A 19,150-nucleotide genomic window follows, 5' to 3' on the forward strand; every position below is an offset into this window, starting at 1 on the left:
AAATTAACAAAGTTAAAAAATGAAGCAAGTATAATAAAAAGTATGAATCCTACACCTCTCAACTGGTGTCAACCGAAAAGAATTTACAATTTTGCCAAGTTTCAAGTTTTTCAAGTTTGTCGCCTCGAGCGGGTTGTTATAGTGGCGCAGGTTTGATATACGGCCCTTCAAAAAGTTTTTATTAAGTACAATGCTCCAATTTTTAAATTCAAGTACTAAAAAAAACATTCAGTCTTATGATGAGTTTAATTTTCCCCGAACCGGTTCACTATTCACTTTTTCACTTTCATTTTCACTTTTATTAACCTTTCCTTTTTTTATTTACCCAAATCACCTAATTTACCCACCTAAATTATTTCTTAAAAAGCTTTTAAACATCCGCATCCGCGGATGTCTAAAATTCCACATTCGCAACATCCCTAATATGAATAACGATCGCTTAAAATCGATCTCAAATTTTGTACTTTCTCTGTAGAAATTTTAGGTCTATGTTATGTAGTCTGACTATTGTCAATTAAATCTAATGCTTTGTATTGCATGCGCTCCAAGTTTTTCATTTTCAATCACATAAATTGTTTATAATAACTTTTGGTAAAATTTCAAAATCAAAAGTTATCAAAACAAATTCTATGGGACTGAGAAATATTATTTTCTACTTTTTAGTCCATTTATAAAAGTGTTGTATGTATATTAAAACGTTTTTTTATATTATTTAATTCTCTTCCAGACAATAAGCTGCTAGTTATAATTCTTCTTGAGTAACAGGAACCTCCATTCTTGTTCTCAGATATTTCGCGTTCATCGGCATCTTGCACCAGTGTTACCGCTGACAAATTTTTGGAAAGTCGTAAAAAAGTGTCACAGCCGAAAAAAGTGTCTTCAAGTCATTCCAATCGTTTATACCAGGGATGTGCAGATTTTTGGCTGTTAAACAGTCATAGAGTCAGCAAGTGCTACGCAAGAAGTAAAGCAGTTCTCAGGGTGAAGGGGGTGTAAAAGATTCATTAAAAGTATCATATTTATTAGTAATGAGAGTCGGAGTACAAGAAATTTTATTGCACTCCTCTTCCCCCTTCATGCTGGCTCTTGATGTCACCCCTCATCTAGCACCTAAATGTGCCATGCCGTCTCCTAAGTGCAAAGGGATTCTGGGAGCCACTTTGCCCATCTCTGGTTTATACCATGTAGATAAAGACTTTCATTATTTTACCTTTCGAAATTATTGGGGTATATTCATAGTCGAAATAAAATCGCCTCTAAGGTTAGTTATAGCTTTTTAGCTGCTTAGAAAAGATTTTATTTCATCTTTGAGTATTCCCCATTATTTTTAATAAATTGCTAATGGAGATCACATTTTCGGCGAAAAATAGTTTTTTTATCTCAAAATAAAAGACGCAATATGCATATTTTGCACTTATTATAATAATAATAATAGATTGGCGCTTACACAAATGTTAGTGTTTGGCCGAGCTTCTCCTCCGATTTGTAGCGTGCGCCTAGATGTTGTCACACAGAGCGGAGGGACCTACAGTTTTACGCCGACTCCGAACGGGCGATCGTATTTTTATGAGAAGCTGTTTTTCGGTGACAGGTAATAAGGTCAATGGAAATAATGTCAATTGACTTTATTTCCCACCCTGGTGCGAAATAAAGTCAATTGACATTATTACCTTTTCAAAAGCGAAATAAAGTCAACCAAAATTTGGAAATAAAGTCATTGACGCTATTTCCTCATTCAAATGGAAATAGCGTCAACAATGCTTAAAGTATGTCGATTCATAGAAAAAAATGTTGTTCTTACAATAAACATTGCCCCGTAAGTGTTGTTTTTTAATAGAAGAAAAAGGCTTTTGCCAAATCCTCAGTGTTGTGATATTAATCCACACACAATTATGAACTATCACCTGATTCTATTAAAAAAAATTTAAATTACGAATATGTAAAAACACGATGCGAAAAACTAAACGCCTGCGCACAGCTGGAATATGAGAAATATTTGAAGAAAGAGTGGAGAAATGATCCATAACTTGCAAAACATTTTTCGTTTCTACAAAAATAAACCGAACACTATTAAATTGAAGAATCAGTACATGTCCAAAAACCCCGGAGGAGCACTGAAAGAATTCTGTGTTTTAAATTAGCATATTTTGAACGAATTCGGAATGTCTAAGGTGGAAAAGAACCCAACTTTTCTATAAGGAAACAATTATAAAAAAAGAATTTTCTTACACTGTATTTATGCCTCCGCCAGCAGTCAATTAAAAGCAGCTAAGGAGAACGACGACACTACTTATTAGATGGCACATTCAACGAGCCAATGTGCCAAAATGCGGGTATAAACAATTATTGATTATTTAATATCGGAAACGAGATATAAGTTAATTGATTTGTTTTCACACACTTTTGAAACACAAATTATATGCTTTTTTACTGCAGACAAGTTGTTGCCTCAAAACACAGCAGAAATCTTCCAATCAGGGCTGCCAACTCTCCTTAGTTATGAGGTGCCATATTGAGGATAGTGCCAAAGGAAGTGCCAAAATGTGCCAAATAGAAAAATAAAAGTGCCAAAAGAGGGGTAATTCCTTTTAATCATTCACATTTAGCAATAAAATAAAACCACATTTTCAAAACAAAAGTGCAATGATAAAATAAGATAAACCAGTCGAAAAGCCTTTATAAATTAGAAAATTTTAGTTGAGAAAAAGAAGTGCACGCAAAGGATTTCACAAAACTGTATTGAAATGTTATTTTTTTTACAAAAGTGCCATTTTGGCATTTTGTGCCAAATTGAAAAATTAAGTGCCATTTGAAGTAAAATAGGAACAAATGGCACGGTTTGAGCCAAGTTGGCATCCCTGCTTCCAATAACTTACAAATATAAAAATGTGAAATATCGAGGGCTTGAATTCATTAATACCCTCTATCTGCAATTTGCACAAAAACTAATTTGTGATTTTAGAAACCATCTGGGACTTATTACCTGTCGTTATATAAGGTAACATTAATATCACTGATGACAGTTAAAGCTTAGGTGGATTTTTAAATCAGAATCCCATCTTTGTGAAAAGTGTGCAGATTGGGGGTATTATTGAATATAGGTAAACGCTCGATGTTTAAAATATATAAAAATTTTATTTCAACGTATACAAAAAATAAATCTACCTGCGTTACAGCACGTCGTGAGACGGGGAAGGGGGGGCCGGGGGGGGGCCGCGGCGTAGCGTGACGTGGTGTGCGCGCCGGTCGCGCTGGGTACGCGGGCCGCCGCGAAGCTAAGCAAATTTAATGTTTGAAAGAGAAATAACGTCAATTGATTTTATTTCGTTTTTAAAAAGGTAATAATGTCAATTGACTTTATTTCGCACCAGGGTGGGAAATAAAGTCAATTGACCTTATTTCCGTTGATCTTATTACCTGTCACCCTGTTTTTCATGGCAGAAATACACTCGGAGGTTTGCCATTGCCTGCCGAGGGACGACCGCTGTTAAGAAAAAACCTTTTTTTCTACATTTTTTGCGATGTTGCTTTGACCAGGGTTTGAACCCAGGCGTTGCGGAGAGGAAGCGCGCACTGCTTACTACTACACCACAGCGGCCGACGATTTTGCACTTATTATGAAAATAAAATTTCAGTTAAAAATTACTTACATCAATGTAACACTTCAGTTACAAAAAAACAACATTAGTGGATAACAATTATTATAACAAAGTTTAGCCGTTTAAGTTTGTATATAAACTATCGCAAATTATTTGTTTGTACCGGGAGCCACGAAAATAAATTTAGAACAAATAACTTGGGGGAAATGCTAAGCAACAAAAACCATGCATTAATTCATGCTACTTGTGGACATTTTTGCAGAAAAATTTGACATAATAAAAAGATTGAAATTAGTCAAAATCTTGCCAGAGGTGTAATTTTTAAGTGCCTTTGAAAAGTAAATACTAAAAACATTTTTAAGCACGCAAAAAAAATATAATTTATGAAAAAATTGTCAAAACGTGTATACAGAATTTTTAAAAAGAAAAGGGGCAAAAGTCACATGATTTTCAAGAATAGTTTCGAAATAAGCATATATTTAACAAGTCGGAGTCAGGGGCATCAATCTCCAAAAAGTGTCAATTTGATACTTTAGTCGCACAACGGTAACACTGCCATGCACATACCGGAAAAAATACAGAGAGTATTAGGGCTGTCCACATAACCGCGGATATTTAGTGACATTGGGACCTATTCAAAGTCTAAATAAAATCGACATTAAAGTTAGCTGCAGCTTTTTGACGTAATTTTCAATCGATTATTATCAGTCAAAAAAGCTGCCACTAATTTTAGAATCGATTTCATTTGATTGATTGATGATAATGGAGTATATTCACCATTATTTCAGCTCTGCACCCAAAAACGTATTTATTTAAGAAGAGATTATTAAAGCCGCGAAATTGTGCCGGTATCTAATAAGAAAATTTCGCTACTTAATGTATATCGTCACTACACACGAATAAAGGCGCGCTGGTGTTTTGGCGGCGAAAAAAGACGTGTAAAAAAATCTTACGAAAAAAATACGCTTAAGGAAAACTTCGGCGAAGAAAGACAAGAAACCTAGTTGACGGCGAATAAAAACGCGTAAACACAGATTTATACCTGGCCAAGGACTGTCCCTTCAGCATCATTCCCTTAAAACTCTTTGGGGAATTTACATAGTGTTACAGCCGCAAACATAGTCGACCGCGAAAATAAGTATACGGGTTCTGCGCCGTCAACTATGTTATTAACGCGTCTTTATTCGCCGTCAACTGTGTTAAGAACAGTGTTGCCACAAAGATTATTAATTTTTTACCAAACCTCTAAAAAAAAATTACCGAACTCAGAAAAAAATTACCAAATTTTTATGAGCATAATATTCTTAACAAATTGGAAATTATTTTTCGACGTATGTAGATAATACACCACGTCTGGGATTGTGGCCAGCTAGATCTATTTATATTTTTCGACCGAAAAATGAGTTCTTCCCATTCTTTTATGACAAACTCATAAAAATGCATGATGTCGCTGCCGCGTTCAAAAAATTCATATCACCATCGACTGAGCGTTTAGATAACGAAGACGTACAATTTACAGCTGTGGTTGTCCTTTTCAATGTGTTCCGACTATAACAATTCACAAATATTTTTAATGGCCGGTTGTTCAATGTATTTAACCGGAGCTTCTACCTCCGATTTGTACTAATCAGACATTGAACAATCGGCCCTAAAACATAAAAGAAAAAAATCGCTCGTAGATTTATAAACATTTAAAAGGTGTTTAATAGTTCATTTCTACTGCAGTTTATGCCTATTGGGAAAAAACAGATTACAACTCGAAGGAGGTAATTGCTCATATTAGGTACAAGCAAATGAAAGGAAAATAACAAAAACGAATAAATAAACATTGCAGATCACCTCTTGTTGAAAATATCTAAACTCTTAACTGTAGTTAAGCGGTTGGTGGAAATGGGCTGTAACATACAGTCTTTTACATAATTTATTTTACATAACTTAAAACCAAAACATGAAACCAGCAAATGTATCGTTAAACGGTAGATAAAATTTACTTTTACTATTTTATAAGTGGGTCACATTCGTACTTAATCGCAAACTTTTAATTAGTCCCGTGAAATTATTTTCTTTCACCATTGGTTCCGGCAGGTAAAAATGATACAAAATCCAGATTTGTGAGACTGTAGGGGCTGTGATCGAGCCGCCATATTGGGAAAAATGGGTGGTTTCCTGCTATATTGCAAACTCATACTAAAAGTTCTGAGTTGTCAAGGCAAATTGTTACATTAAAGAGCCCTTTCAATTTTTGGCTATCTTAAGGTGTAAATACATACATATGTAAGTACATAAGCAATTTTTTTTGTTTTGTGCAATTGTCAGAAGGTTCAAAGTTATAAAATTTTATATATATTAAGTTAGTATTAAAAACTTAAAGGAAAGACTTACGTTAAAAAAAATACCAAATTGTGAAAAAAATTACCAAATTACCAAACTCCTCCTAAAAAGAAAAAAATTACCAGTTTTGGTAAAAAATTACCAAAGCGGTAACGCTGGTTAAGAGTCTTTCTTCGCAGAAGTTTTTTTATGTGTCTTTTTTCGCGGTCAACTTTTAAACTCGCGCCTTTATTCGTGTCTAGTGACGATATGGATGTATTTAGTTGAGAAAAGCGATCAGGAAGCAATTACAAGCGTCCGAGGGTATTTCTGCCTTAAAAGGCTTCTCATGAAAACCATTTACAGTTTTTAGGGTCTGATTATGCATACTTCGCATAACTTCGCACAACCATTTATACCAGTGCACTAAAAGTGTAACTTAAGAAAATGTGAAGCAAAATCTAAACTCAACAGATCGCTAAGTTTTTAAAAGTTCTGCTAATTTCTGGGTAATGGAATACATACAAAATACATACAAAGTACATACGTAATTACAGTTTGAAGTTTATGCGAAGTTGTGCGAAGTTATGCGAAGTATGCATAATCAGACCATTAGGCGTAGACTTGTAGGTCACTCCAGGGCTGGCCAAAATATGCAAGAAAAAACTGAAAATATGCGCCATAAAAACCTGGATAAATCACTAAAATACGCTTTTAAATATTCAAACTCAATGGAGTTTTATTTAATTTTTCAATACTTTTAATCCACTAAAGTAGCATGCCTTTTTAAATTATCAACTAATATGACCTTTTCTGATCATTTAAAACTGCTGAATAATTCAAAAATCTGCTTTCCACATCCGGAGATGTATTTGGACAAGATTTAAATCAAGTTAATTCTGCTGTGGAGTAATTCGATAGATCTTCACTCTTAATTGTAGAGCCATTAAATAATATAGCCTTTATATTAATAACTGTGGTACAGTCAGGGTTTTCGGTCAAAGTATTTTAAAGTTTTTTTTTTAATTTTTTTTTAATTTGTGTTCAACTAGTGATGGCAAAAAAAATTTAATAATCGACTAATCGGTTAATTTACTACGAGAGCGTGCAATTGCTGGCTTATGCCGATGGCATCGACATCATCGGTAACAACAACCGCGAAGTCTGTTCTGCCTTTTCAAAGTTGGATAAGGAAGCAAAACGAATGGGTCTGGTGGTAAACGAGGCCAAGACGAAGTATCTCCTGTCACTCTTCCCAGTTATAATTTCGAGAAAGAAGAGAATATCTTTTACTTGGGAACCAGCATTAACAGCGATAATTATGTCAGCATGGAAATCCAACGCAGAATCACTCTTGCCAACAAGTGCCACTTTGGACTGAGCGGGCAATTCAGGAGTAAAGTCCTCTCTCGACGTACAAAAATCACACTCTATAAGTCACTCATCAGGCCCGTGCTGGTAAATAGCGTAGAAGCATGGACAATGGCAACATTCGATGAGGCGGCTCTTGGAGTATTCGAGAGAAAGATTTTGCGGAAGATTTACGGGCCTTTACGCGTTGGTGACGGCGAGTACCGTAGATGATGGAACGAAGAGCTGTATAAGCTTTTGAACGACATGGGTATAGTGCAGCAAATTAAAATACAGCGGCTCCGCTGGCTTGGCCATGTCCTTTGAATGGACACCGACGCTCCAGCTCAGAGGGACGCCCGCACTGAGATGGAAAGACCAGGGAGAAAAGGACTTGGCTTCACTTGGCATTTCCAATTGGCGTCAGTTGGCACAGAAAGAAACGACTGGCGTGCTTTGTTGAACTCTGCCAAAATCGCTTAGGCGGTTACAGCGTCAAGTAAGAAGAGAAGAAGATTAATCAAAAGCGTTCGATAATAATTGCAATGGCGACCGCTGTTCTGTAGTGGTAAGCAGTGCATATGTGTAAGCGTCAATCTATTATTATTTTTTATTAATATTAAGAAATTAACCGATTAATCGGTCGTCTCGGGTAAAATCCATAAGTTATAAAAACTGACTGTTTTATTTAAAGATACACTTCTTGTTAAGTTGTGGAAACTTGCGCCACGAATTCATTGCGCAAACAATCAAGAAAACTAAAAACGAAAGGAAACAATAAATAAAAAAGATGTTAAGTTGTATACCATCCGTTAAAGGACTTTAACATATAGCACGCATACAACTTATTATTCAGATACGAAGTTAGAGTTATGGCGCAAAAACATATCTGAGTAATCAGCTGCATTGGAGCTATATGTTAAAGTAAACCTATTTCGATAACTTTATGTGCAAAATTTTAGTAAAATAACTTCAAAACTGAGGGAAATAGTTAAAATTTAATCAAATTTTCAAGTACCGTTATCTCGAAACTCGGATCCAATCTGGTAAAACAGGAGATACCATTAAATTCAGAACGTCCCAATTAAGTGAGTTGAACTTTTGCTCAAAATTTACAACTTGCACAGCGTAATTTGAACACAGCTTATTATTTTGTTTTCTATTTCAGCGATCTAAAGGTTTATTCCTCGTCTATCTTTTGAAGCACTTGATGAAAATGAATTCCATCGATTTATTAAGATATTACGAATAGAATCATTTATAAAACATAGGTGTGTCCACAAATTAAAAAATTAAACTTTTTGTTTCGAAAGTGTTTGTGTTGTTTAGATTGGCCCATATGAATAGGTTAGTTAGTGTTGCGGTTTTTTTGCTAAAAATATCGTTTAAAAATTTGCAGAATAATAGAATGTAAAAAATGTCCCAAACAATTATACATAAGTATTGAGTGGTAAGAGTGCCAATTTTTGCTACGTAATTTTAATTCATACATTATGTGAGTAAAGTAGTCAATTTTCGATGGTTTCTTTTGGATTATTTTGAAAATTAACCGGTTCATCGGTCGATTAATCGAAAGGAATATTTCGATACAATTAAATCGTTAACCGAATCAAAATAATCGATTATAGTCGGTTATTTGATTAATCGTGCCATCTCTATGTTCAATATTTGGTATTGCTATTTCACAGTTGTCGCAATTTCCAAACTTTCTTTGTTTGACATTGAACCTTTCGTTGGAAGCTTTGTTACACCTACTATCAAACTACCAAAATTTGCCTTAATGAACCCCAAATCTGTTCGGATTTCTTCAAGCTCTAGCATTATGAATTTATAGCCGTAATCGATTCGCCAACAGTTAGCAAGTGGCGAAACGAACGAACTCAATGAGGTACAACCAAACTTGCTATCGTCTATCCGTGCTAGCTAACTTTGTTGTTGCTTTCACATGCAAAATGTTTCGTTAAGCGACCGGAACTCAAACATGGCAAGCAGCGAAGTGGCGAATCGATGACGGCTTATATGTACATATACATATGTAACTTGCATTGTTACAAGAAGAATTCGTACAAGGTGGTAGGAGGTGGAGGAGTATAAAAACACACATATGTATGTATGAATTCGCCTTGTTTCACGCATTTTTATCGTCTCTTTCCTCAAAAAATACATGAAAAAACAAGAAAATTGTCTAATATATGCAAAATAAGCTTTTTCAAGCATTTGCATAGATTTGCCAGCCTTGGTAATAACATCAGGATGCACACCACAAATTGTAGGAGAAGCTAGGTCAGACAATTAGCCAAAGTGTAAGCGCCAAAATGATAATGCTGTTCAGGATCTTGTGCATATGATCTTGCATTTGCATATTTCGGTGCTTTTGTACTATAAATTCACACCAATAATTTGCAAGGGTTGCCATGGTAGCAAGCATAAAATTTACGAACGGATATCCAAGACCATTTGCACAATGCCCTGAACAGGCCTATTATATTATTAACAAAGACCGCAAATAACTGTTCTGGTGCAAATTTGTTTCAAATAAATCAACATGAAGGAGTGCTCAGAAATATATGACGTAGTATATGAAAATGATCGTCCTTTAGATCTATTAATTTGTGCAATAAACCTGAATTTTATAATTTTTATGTTTTTCATCAAATTTAATAATTATTTCATGAGTTCTATGTTTGCTCGTAAAATAATACTTACTTTTTGAGTTTTATTTTTATGAAATGAGTTTTATTTATCGTACAAAAATAGTTGTTATTTAGTAAGTTTTACTTAAAAATCACTGACCTTAGTTTTCAGGCCAGAGGCGGTGGCACAAAATGTCGTTTTAGAACCTATTTTAAGTAAACCCCATTGGCTTTGTTTGTGTTTTTTCGGGCGTCATTTCCTATGAGGAAACACTCGTTATATCTTTGGCCTAAAAACTAAGGTCAGTGATTTTTAAGTAAAACTTACGAAATAACAATTGTTTTCGAACGATAAATAAAACTTACAGGATTGACTTTTATTTTAAAACGGAAAAATAAAACTAACCGCGTAAGTTTTATTTCTGAACGAAAAATAAAACTCATTTCATAAGCGTTATTTATTGAAATAAAAAGGAAGCTTAAGTATTATTTTAATTCTTAAATTTGATGAAAAAGATAAAAATTAAAACACAAGGTTTTTGTACCCTGAATCGGTTCAGTTCTGGCGAACAGTGAAACATTTTTCGGAGTTCGGTTCAAACTGGCCACAAAAATTGATGCTGGGTCGTTCTCTATTTGAAAAAATATAATATTAATTTATGTGCACATGTACCTGTAAAACTCGCTTTGGCAACCCAGTCTTTTGGGAAAGTTGTTTCAAATCCTTGGCATCTGGATTGTGATTTATGTTAAAGTAAGACTTCATTGTGCGTAATTGATGATGCTTGAATGACGTTCGCATCCGTTTCGTCCGCGATGCAGTCATCTGCGAACCGCGTCCAAAGTCTAAATATTCCGTATTTAAATCTACAAAAATCAAAGTTCCGGGTTAAACAAATTCGATGTATGTATATACATATATATCATATATATGGCGAACATGTTTTCTTTAAACCCTTTTACAGCTAAACTATACTTTTAAGGAATAAAGAATACAAAGGTATTTTGAGCTGAAGTGGAAAAAATTAGTAAAATTTCAAATCGATTTAAAATTAAACGAAAAAATTTACACTAATAAAAATGCCTACATGGGGAGGAAATGGCTCCTGAACGTATGCTTTAATATTAACACTGAATTAAATATGTAAACATGCTGAGCAGCAGTTTATGAATAAGAGTTATGTACATTAGAAATTGTCAAGCTTGACTGTCAGAAATTTTTGAAGTGAAACTTCTTTAGTGGCGGTTGGTTGGTTGGGAGTAAATTGGCAAATTCAACGGAAATTGCACACGGAAATGGCGCAACGGAAATGGTTGGGACGGAAACAAGTGCTTCTTGGATGTGTGTTATTAATTTAACAAAAACTTGCTAATAAAAGGATAAAGAATAGCACTTAGAAAAAGACTAATACAAGAATGAAAGCAAAGGTGAGTACGTACAAAGATAAAGAAACGGATAAAGGCAAAGGTAAAAATAAAAACAAAGATGCGTTAAGATAAATGCAAAAATGAAGACCAAGGTAAATTTAAACACTTAAATTATATAAGGGCAAAGGTGAAGGGGAATATGTATGTAGATGAAGAAAATTATAAACATAAAAGTAAAAACAAATATAAATATAAAGAAAAAGATGAGGATGAGGATACCGATAAAAGTAAGGATGAAGATAGACGAAAAGAGAGATTGAAATAAAGGTAATTACAGGGAAATGGATATACATAGATAGAGACAAAGAGGCTCAATCTGGGAACTATTTTGGGATTTTAGAGACTTTCGGGATTCTCGGGAATTATCGATATAATAATCGATATTTATACCGGTTTTGTTATCGATATTGTTATCGCTAATTTATAGATTTTGTTATCAATTATTTATCGATTTTGTTATCGACTGTTTGTAGATTTTCTTATCGATTATTTATCGAGATTTTGTTATCGATATTGTTTTTGATTTTGTTATCAATATTTTTATCGATTTTGTTATCGTCTTTTAATCGATTTTACTACCAATATTATCGATTTTGCTATCGAAATTTTTATTGAATTTGTCGTCGATTTTGTTATCGATATTTTTGCCGGTTTTGTTATCGATGTTTTGTTGGATGTTACTGTCGATTTTGTTATTGATAAAGTATAAAGATAAAAATGAAGAAAAAGGAAAACAGAATAACATAAATGTGGTTACAACGAACAGGGCTAGAGGTATGGATCTAGATAGATAAAAGACAAAAAATATAACCTTAAGCAAAAGCAGATGTGTGTATCTATGTACACATGTATGTATTGGTTATGAGACAAAATACATCTGTAACGTAAGTTTTACTTCTCCAGTGTTGCCCAGGCGCACTTACTTTGTTTAAGAATACCCTATTTTAGAATTCGGTTAAAAACGCCCTATCTCAGCTGCCGATTCAAAAAAGTTCATCTCAAATATTTTCAATATATATTCAGTTGAGGTAGGGCGGAGTTTTGAACCAAATTTTTAAATAGGGCATTCTTGAAAAGTCTTCTGAGATAGTGCGTAACGCTAGAGGTAATATAATTACGTAAACAAAAAATTTAACCTTTGAAACGTTCCCACAAAACTTTGCGGCTACAGAGCATTGCTTGCATTTTGCTGTGAAATCACTTTGTAAAAATATATCCACACTTTAGCTTTTGGCGGTGTTATTGCTTAAAGGAGTTATTTTTCATTAAAACGACGCTGTGCAAAGTTTTTCCAAAATTGGCCGACAAGATATGGCACTTGCTCAAATCGATTCGATGCAAGCACTTTTCTTTCGATACCAAGTAGGTATCGAAACAACGATTCGAGTAAAAAAAGTAGTCGGTAGCTCCAATTGTAAATTCAAGACCATTTCCATAATATCCTGAACAGCCCTTTTGTTAAAAAAATAGAACTTTTTGTTCGCTTTTAACAGTTGTCTGTATTACTTTAAACACTTTCATAGAAAGCCTCCTCAAATAACTATTTTTCATATTATTCAATCGATGAGATTTATGTTGCAAAATAAAATATTTCTCGCTCTTAAAGACAAAAGAAAATTCTATTGGAAGTTTTAGGTTCAGACAAATATTTCTATGTGAACTTTTTTTCTTTTTGCTGTGTGAAACACCAAATCTTATTATTGGTTGAGAATCTATATATATAATATGCGAAGAGATTTTTTGTTCCGGATAAAAGATCTGTAATGTTCGATTTTCAAAAATGAGATGAAAAATGAAAGCGCTTGGCATGTAGATGTGCAAACTGTTTTTAGTTTTTCGAAAATAGTTGTCACCTGTTAAAAAGTTAAACTCAATTTATTTAATAGTTAATGCCATCAAATCCGCACCGTTCGTTCGATTTTCCAAAATGAGGCGTCAAACTAAAAGCCTTGGACTGAAGATGTGCAATAGGTTTTACTTTTTTGAAAAGAGTTGCCAACTTTTTTTTATTATACTCAAATTATTTAAAAAAATAAACCAATTATTACAAAATGGGTATCAATCGAAATGGTTTTGAAAAGCTTTGTTTCTTAGCTGAAGTATAGGAGGATTGCCACCTGGTTAAAAAATCATATTAAGTAAGAGAAATATGTATCAACATATGGGTGCCAAACGGGAGGGGTTTCACAGAGTAGTTTGCAAATATTTACGAGGGTTTCCACCTGCTAGAAATGTCGAATTTAGTTTACTTATACACAAGTTACACGAAATATCAAAATATGGATGTCAAACGAAGGAGTGTTAGGAAATCTTTAGCTTGAACTTAAAGAATATTTTTGAGGCGTCATCTGTTCAAAAAGTTAAATTGAAAATATTTCATAAGTTAAATGAATTATTAAAATATGGGTATCAATCGAAGGGGGTTTGTATTTTTTTTAATTCTGAACTGTATTTAGCGGGGTTGTTTGAAAATTAAATTTCCACTTAATTAATCTTCTTCTTCTTATTTGGCGCTGTTACCGCCTAAGCGATTTTGGTCGAGTTCAACAAAGCACGCCAGTGTTTCTGTTCCGTGCCAACTGGCGCCAAGTGAAGCCAAGCCCTTCTCCACCTGGTCTTTCCATCTTAGTTGGGGCCTTCCTCTTCCTCTGCTACCACCAGCGGGTTCCGAGTTGAATACTTTCAGAGCTGGAGCGTCGGTGTCCATTCGAACGGCATGACCAAGCCCGCGGAGCCGCTGTATTTTAATTCGCTGCATTATGTCCATGTCGTTGTAAATCTCATACAGCTCATCGTTTTATCGCCTGAGTTACTCGCCGTCGCCAACGCCTAAAAGCCTGGTTATGGCAACTTAACTTAATTGAACAGATTTCGACGTGGCATTACGTCACGTTAAGTTTCCGCTGTTCAATTATAAGCAACATCCATTTAACAGAATTTTTGAGAGAGAGCCATAAGTTTCGTTAAGTTGCCATAATCAGACCATAAAGGCCCGCAAAATCTTTCTCTCGTATACTCCAAGAGCCGCCTCATCGGACAACATTGTCCATGCTTCTGCGCCATATACCAGCATGGGCGTGATGAGTGACTTATAGAGTGTGGTTTTCGTACGTCGAGAGAGAACTCAGTCCAAAGTAGCACTTGTTGGCAAGAGTGATCCTTTGTTGGATTTCAATGCTGACATTGTTATCCGTGTTAATGCTGGTTCCGAAGTAAACGAAATTCTCAACTTTCTCGAAATTATGACTGTCAACAGTAACGTGGGTGCCAAGGTGCGAATGTGCTGATTGTTTGTTTGATGACAGGAGATACTTTCTTTGGAAAGAGAACTGACTTCGAGGTTTTTGACACCGATGACCAGTGTTGCCAACTTTTCAGTTTCAAAAAGCACCAAACCTTGGAAAAAAGAGCGTTTTACCGCAATAAAAGCACTAAATTTTTTTTTTATCAAAGGATACTCTTTCTCATAATAGTTTGTGGTAAACAAAAGTAAAAAAATATACAATATTTACATGTATAAATAAATACACATTCATGCTTGCGAAACAGCAGCTAGATTTGGATTCAGCACCGAAAAATCTACACAAAACGGTTCCACTCAGGTGGCAAAAAAATTTAAAATTTTTCGTACTGTGTAATCAATCAATAATCAAGAAAATAAAAAAATAAATACTTAACTTATCTGCGTGCTAGCATTTTCAACGCGAATACAATTGCAACTTCATCTTTTTACCAATCATGGTTTGCATTTTAGTGCATTTAAATTTGTAGATTCTTGTAAATTCAAAAATTTTAGTTCAGAAAAAAGCACTAAAAAGGGCACTAGGCACTAAACCATTATTTTTGGCGTTTTAGTTTTCAAAAAGCACTAAATCTACTGCTTAAAGCACTAAGTTGGCAACTATGCCGATGACATCGATGTCATCGGCATAAGCCAGCAATTGTAGTAAACTGTTCCTGAGCAGTTCAGTTCTGCAGCTCTTATTATCTTCTCCAACATCAGATTAAAGTAGTCACATGAAAGAGAGTCGCTTTGTCTGAAGCCCCGTTTGGTGGCGAACGGCTCGGAGAGGTCTTTCCCATTTCTGACGGAGCTGGTGGTATTGCTCAACGTCATTTTATACAGCCGTATCAGTTTGGCGGGAATGCCAAATCAATTAATTGAAATATGTATCGTAGTATCGTAGTTTCCGTCGAAGGAGAGTTAACAATCATGTTTGAAAGGTCTAACTCAATTAACTAATTCAAAAAGTATATGAAATATAAAGACGCCGCAGTCCAAAAGAAAGAATGCTAAGAAATCTTTAGTCTGAATATTTCGAATGTTTCAAGAGAGTTGAGTGGTTTAAAAAATTTAATTCAAATTATTCAGTAAGTTGGTTGAATTATTAAAAGATGGGTATAAATTGAAATGGGTTGGAGGGGATTTATTCCTAACCTTTATTTAGGAGGGTTGCCATTTGTTCGAGCAAACAAATTCGAATTAGTTCATCAGTTTATTGAAATACATGTGTATCACAATTTCTTTTCAAAGAAATATGTGCTGGGTATAAGCCGAGTTATTAAAATTTTCAGGGCAACTATATTACGAAATTTTCGTAAAATTGCATTAAAAATATCAATATTTTAAATATGCCTGAAGTTTTCATGTAGATCTCTTACAGCCGGTTTCATCAGAAATTTCAGTTGAAAATTATTTTTTAGTTTCTGTTAATTTCCATATAAATTTCAAAAAATTAAAATCATTTTTCTTCTAAATTAGTTTCGCGAAATTGGCTGTTCTAGCCGGGTTCACCAGCAATTTAAATGGAATATGACCTTTTATTTTTTTAATTCACAAAATCAAAATCATTCTCCACTTAAATTGCGTTCATGAAATTGGCTGTTAGATTGAAACTTTTGCTATTATGTGAGGCCATTTACCGGGCGGAAAACTTTGCAATTAAAATTTTCTTAATTAAAGATTCGATTTTTAGATACATTTTAAACGCGGTCCAGCTCCCGTAACCGCGAGTTGTAGCAAATTTTTTCGTGGATGTCATGAAATAGTAGATAAAGTTTTATAATTTAAATGGTAACACCTAATATTTTTGGCACCCCTTAATTCATATGTATGTGTATGCATAACGTGACTAACCGTACTTCTTTCGGAAGTACAGTAGCTCTTGTACTTCGTACTTCGCAGTACAGTCAATCCTTTGCAATACTTTGTACTTCAGGTCCGGCACTTCTCCGATCTTCTGGACGATCCTCACATGACCTGGGCGACAAATTCGTTCAAATTCTTCAAGTTGCAGCTGCAAAGGGCTGTGGATGTGTCGTGCAATTGGTTGGCTCCTTTTTATGCGAACTGCGTGAGGACCGGGTACATCCCCAAGGCTTGGAGGGTAAGGAAAGTTCGGTTTATACCGTTTGCACACATTTTTAAGGTGGTTAGTGCCTTCACGCATAAAGATTATGCAGTAGGGGCGTTCCTCGATATCGAGGTATCCTTCAACAATGTCACTTCAGACGCAACAGTAAAGTCTTTTCTTAGTCTACTTCGTGACAGAACTGTCGCGGTGGAGATGGGGAGCGCCTGCATTCAGCTCAAAGTCAATAGTCACACCTTGCGGAGTGGGGTGGTCTTCTCTCTCCCCTGAATTTCGGTTGTAAATGAGCTATCAGAGGAACTGGAAAAGATGGCTTTTGGAACTTTTGGTTAAGGGCCGATTTCTAGACATCTTTTTGATATGACTCAAGGATACCTGAACCAGTTAACTAGGTGGGAGGTGTTCGTCTGAGATTCTCAGACAGAGACAGGGCTCAGAAAACCTAATCTAAAAAATGACAATATGTAGACTATCAAAGACTGTCGTCAAATTTTGGTGTCAGGTGATTGACATTACGTTTTTCATCACTGATGTCAAATATGAAGTGAAATTTTTAATATAAGTCAAAAATACCATTCGTTTAGCTATGGAAAAACCAAAAATGTGGCCCTTCATACTCTATTACCTATTTGATTACTTGTTTACTTAAAGATCTTGCTTTAAAAAGAAAAATCATACGTTGTCAATAAATGTAAGACTTTTTTATTCGTTGTATAAATATAAACATGCGTATGATTGCACAAGTATGTAACGTGAAGTATAAATAAATTTATTTTGTTTTTGTAATGCAAGAACAATAAATAAAATCTATTTATAGGCAAAAAAAAGAATAGTTTCAGTATGCTACATTTCCTAAACTTTTGGATTTTTGCTGATATTTTTTTAGACATTAAAAAAATATTTATGTGCATTTATTTTTGCTTGTGAAGCTAAGAAGAGCGATATGGATAGGCTGACTTCCAAAACGTCAATTGCTTTCCATACGTACATAGTATATGGTTCCGTAATGTCGAACTACAAAATATTGACAATGTATACTGTTCGCAGCCGAAAAGTTATCGAAACGCATCGCTAGAGCAATCAGCGCATCAGAAACAAAGTTGATGCTTTGTTTGTTATTGATTAGCATTGGTGTATTAGAAATGGAAAATTCAGAAAATTCTTCATTGCTATATTAATTATTTAAGATATGCAATGTATGTAGATGGTTGCAATGTGTCATAACTCTGCATAACCAATCAGTTTGAGTACCGCAGTATAACAGTTTCCAAACATTGTATTGATACGTTTTGGAAGTCAGCCATAGTTATCTAATCACACTAACATAAGTTGGACTGAATCTCTGTTTGGATTTGAGAAAGAATGATAATTACAAACAAACTTTTAAGTTTTCAGTAAATTTTTTTTTTGAATTCGAAAAAACTCTAATTAAATCGATCTTTCACCACCAAATTTCGAATCGAAAAATCGAATAGTTGGCCAATGTTCGAAATTTGGACAAAAAACCGAATTTCAATCCCCACTACCCATCTCTACTTCGTACTGGCAATTGCATTCTACTAAATACCTAATCAAATGGACAAAAGGAAGCGATGCTCCTGTTGTTACATGATAATAATAATAATAATAATAGATTGGCGCTTACACATATGTATGTTAGTGTGTGGCCGAGCTTCTCCTCCGATTTGTGGCGTGCGCCTTGATGTTGCCACACAAAGAGGAGGGACCTACAGTTTTACGCCGACTCCGAACGGCGACTGTATTTTTATGAGAAGCTGTTTTTCATGGCAGAAATACACTCGGAGGTTTGCCATTACCTGCCGAGGGACGACCGCTGTTAAGAAAAAACCTTTTTTCTATATTTTTTGCGATGTTGCTTTGACCAGGGTTTGAACCCAGGTGCTACGGAGTGGAAGCGCGCACTGCTTACCACTACACCACAGCGGCCTTTGTTACATAAAAAGGAAAATAAGACTTTTTTTTCTGCATAAAATGTTTTTATGGGGTACTTTGAAATACTTTTTGCAGCGCAAGACACGAGTTACTCCCTAAAGGTGCCGAGAAAAACGTTTCCTCTCTACGGCTAGTGATGGGAGTTATGACAGGCCATTGTGCGATTGGTATGTACGTGGTAAGACTAGGAATTTCAACTGATCCCTTTTTTATCAGCTGTGAAGAGAAAGATGAGGTGGAATCATCTCCACACTTCTTTTAGACTGTCCAACCTTCGCGAGGCTAAGATGAAAGCTTTTTGGCTCGCACTTCTTAAATTAAAACTGACTCGAAATTTTTAATAATTTATAATAATTAAATAATGGGCTCGCGGTAAACCAAATTAATAGCCTCCGTTCAGTTTTTTCGTGGTATCACAAAGGACACAAGAATGATAGATTAATAATTTTTTCGTGACGTCACCTTGGTGCAATTGCGAGAGGGAAATGCCAATCCCTTTGTAGCC

At 34.9% G+C, this 19,150-nt stretch overlaps 1 protein-coding gene across 8 annotated transcripts in view; it reads right to left on the reverse strand.

Moving 5' to 3' along the window:
* Positions 1-19,150, reverse strand: part of LOC118744129 (protein apterous) — a 434,606-nt gene that overhangs the window by 10,006 nt on the left and 405,450 nt on the right. For all 8 annotated transcript variants that reach the window (XM_036476876.1, XM_036476873.1, XM_036476874.1 and 5 more), the window contains one exon: positions 10,566-10,759. In XM_036476876.1, coding sequence (XP_036332769.1) covers positions 10,566-10,759 — 194 coding nt within the window. The remainder of the gene's footprint in view (positions 1-10,565; positions 10,760-19,150) is intronic.

The sequence above is a fragment of the Rhagoletis pomonella genome, unplaced genomic scaffold, assembly GCF_013731165.1.
Source record: "Rhagoletis pomonella isolate Grant_MI unplaced genomic scaffold, Rhpom_1.0 Rhpom_scaffold_00008, whole genome shotgun sequence".
NCBI lineage: Eukaryota > Metazoa > Arthropoda > Insecta > Diptera > Tephritidae > Rhagoletis > Rhagoletis pomonella.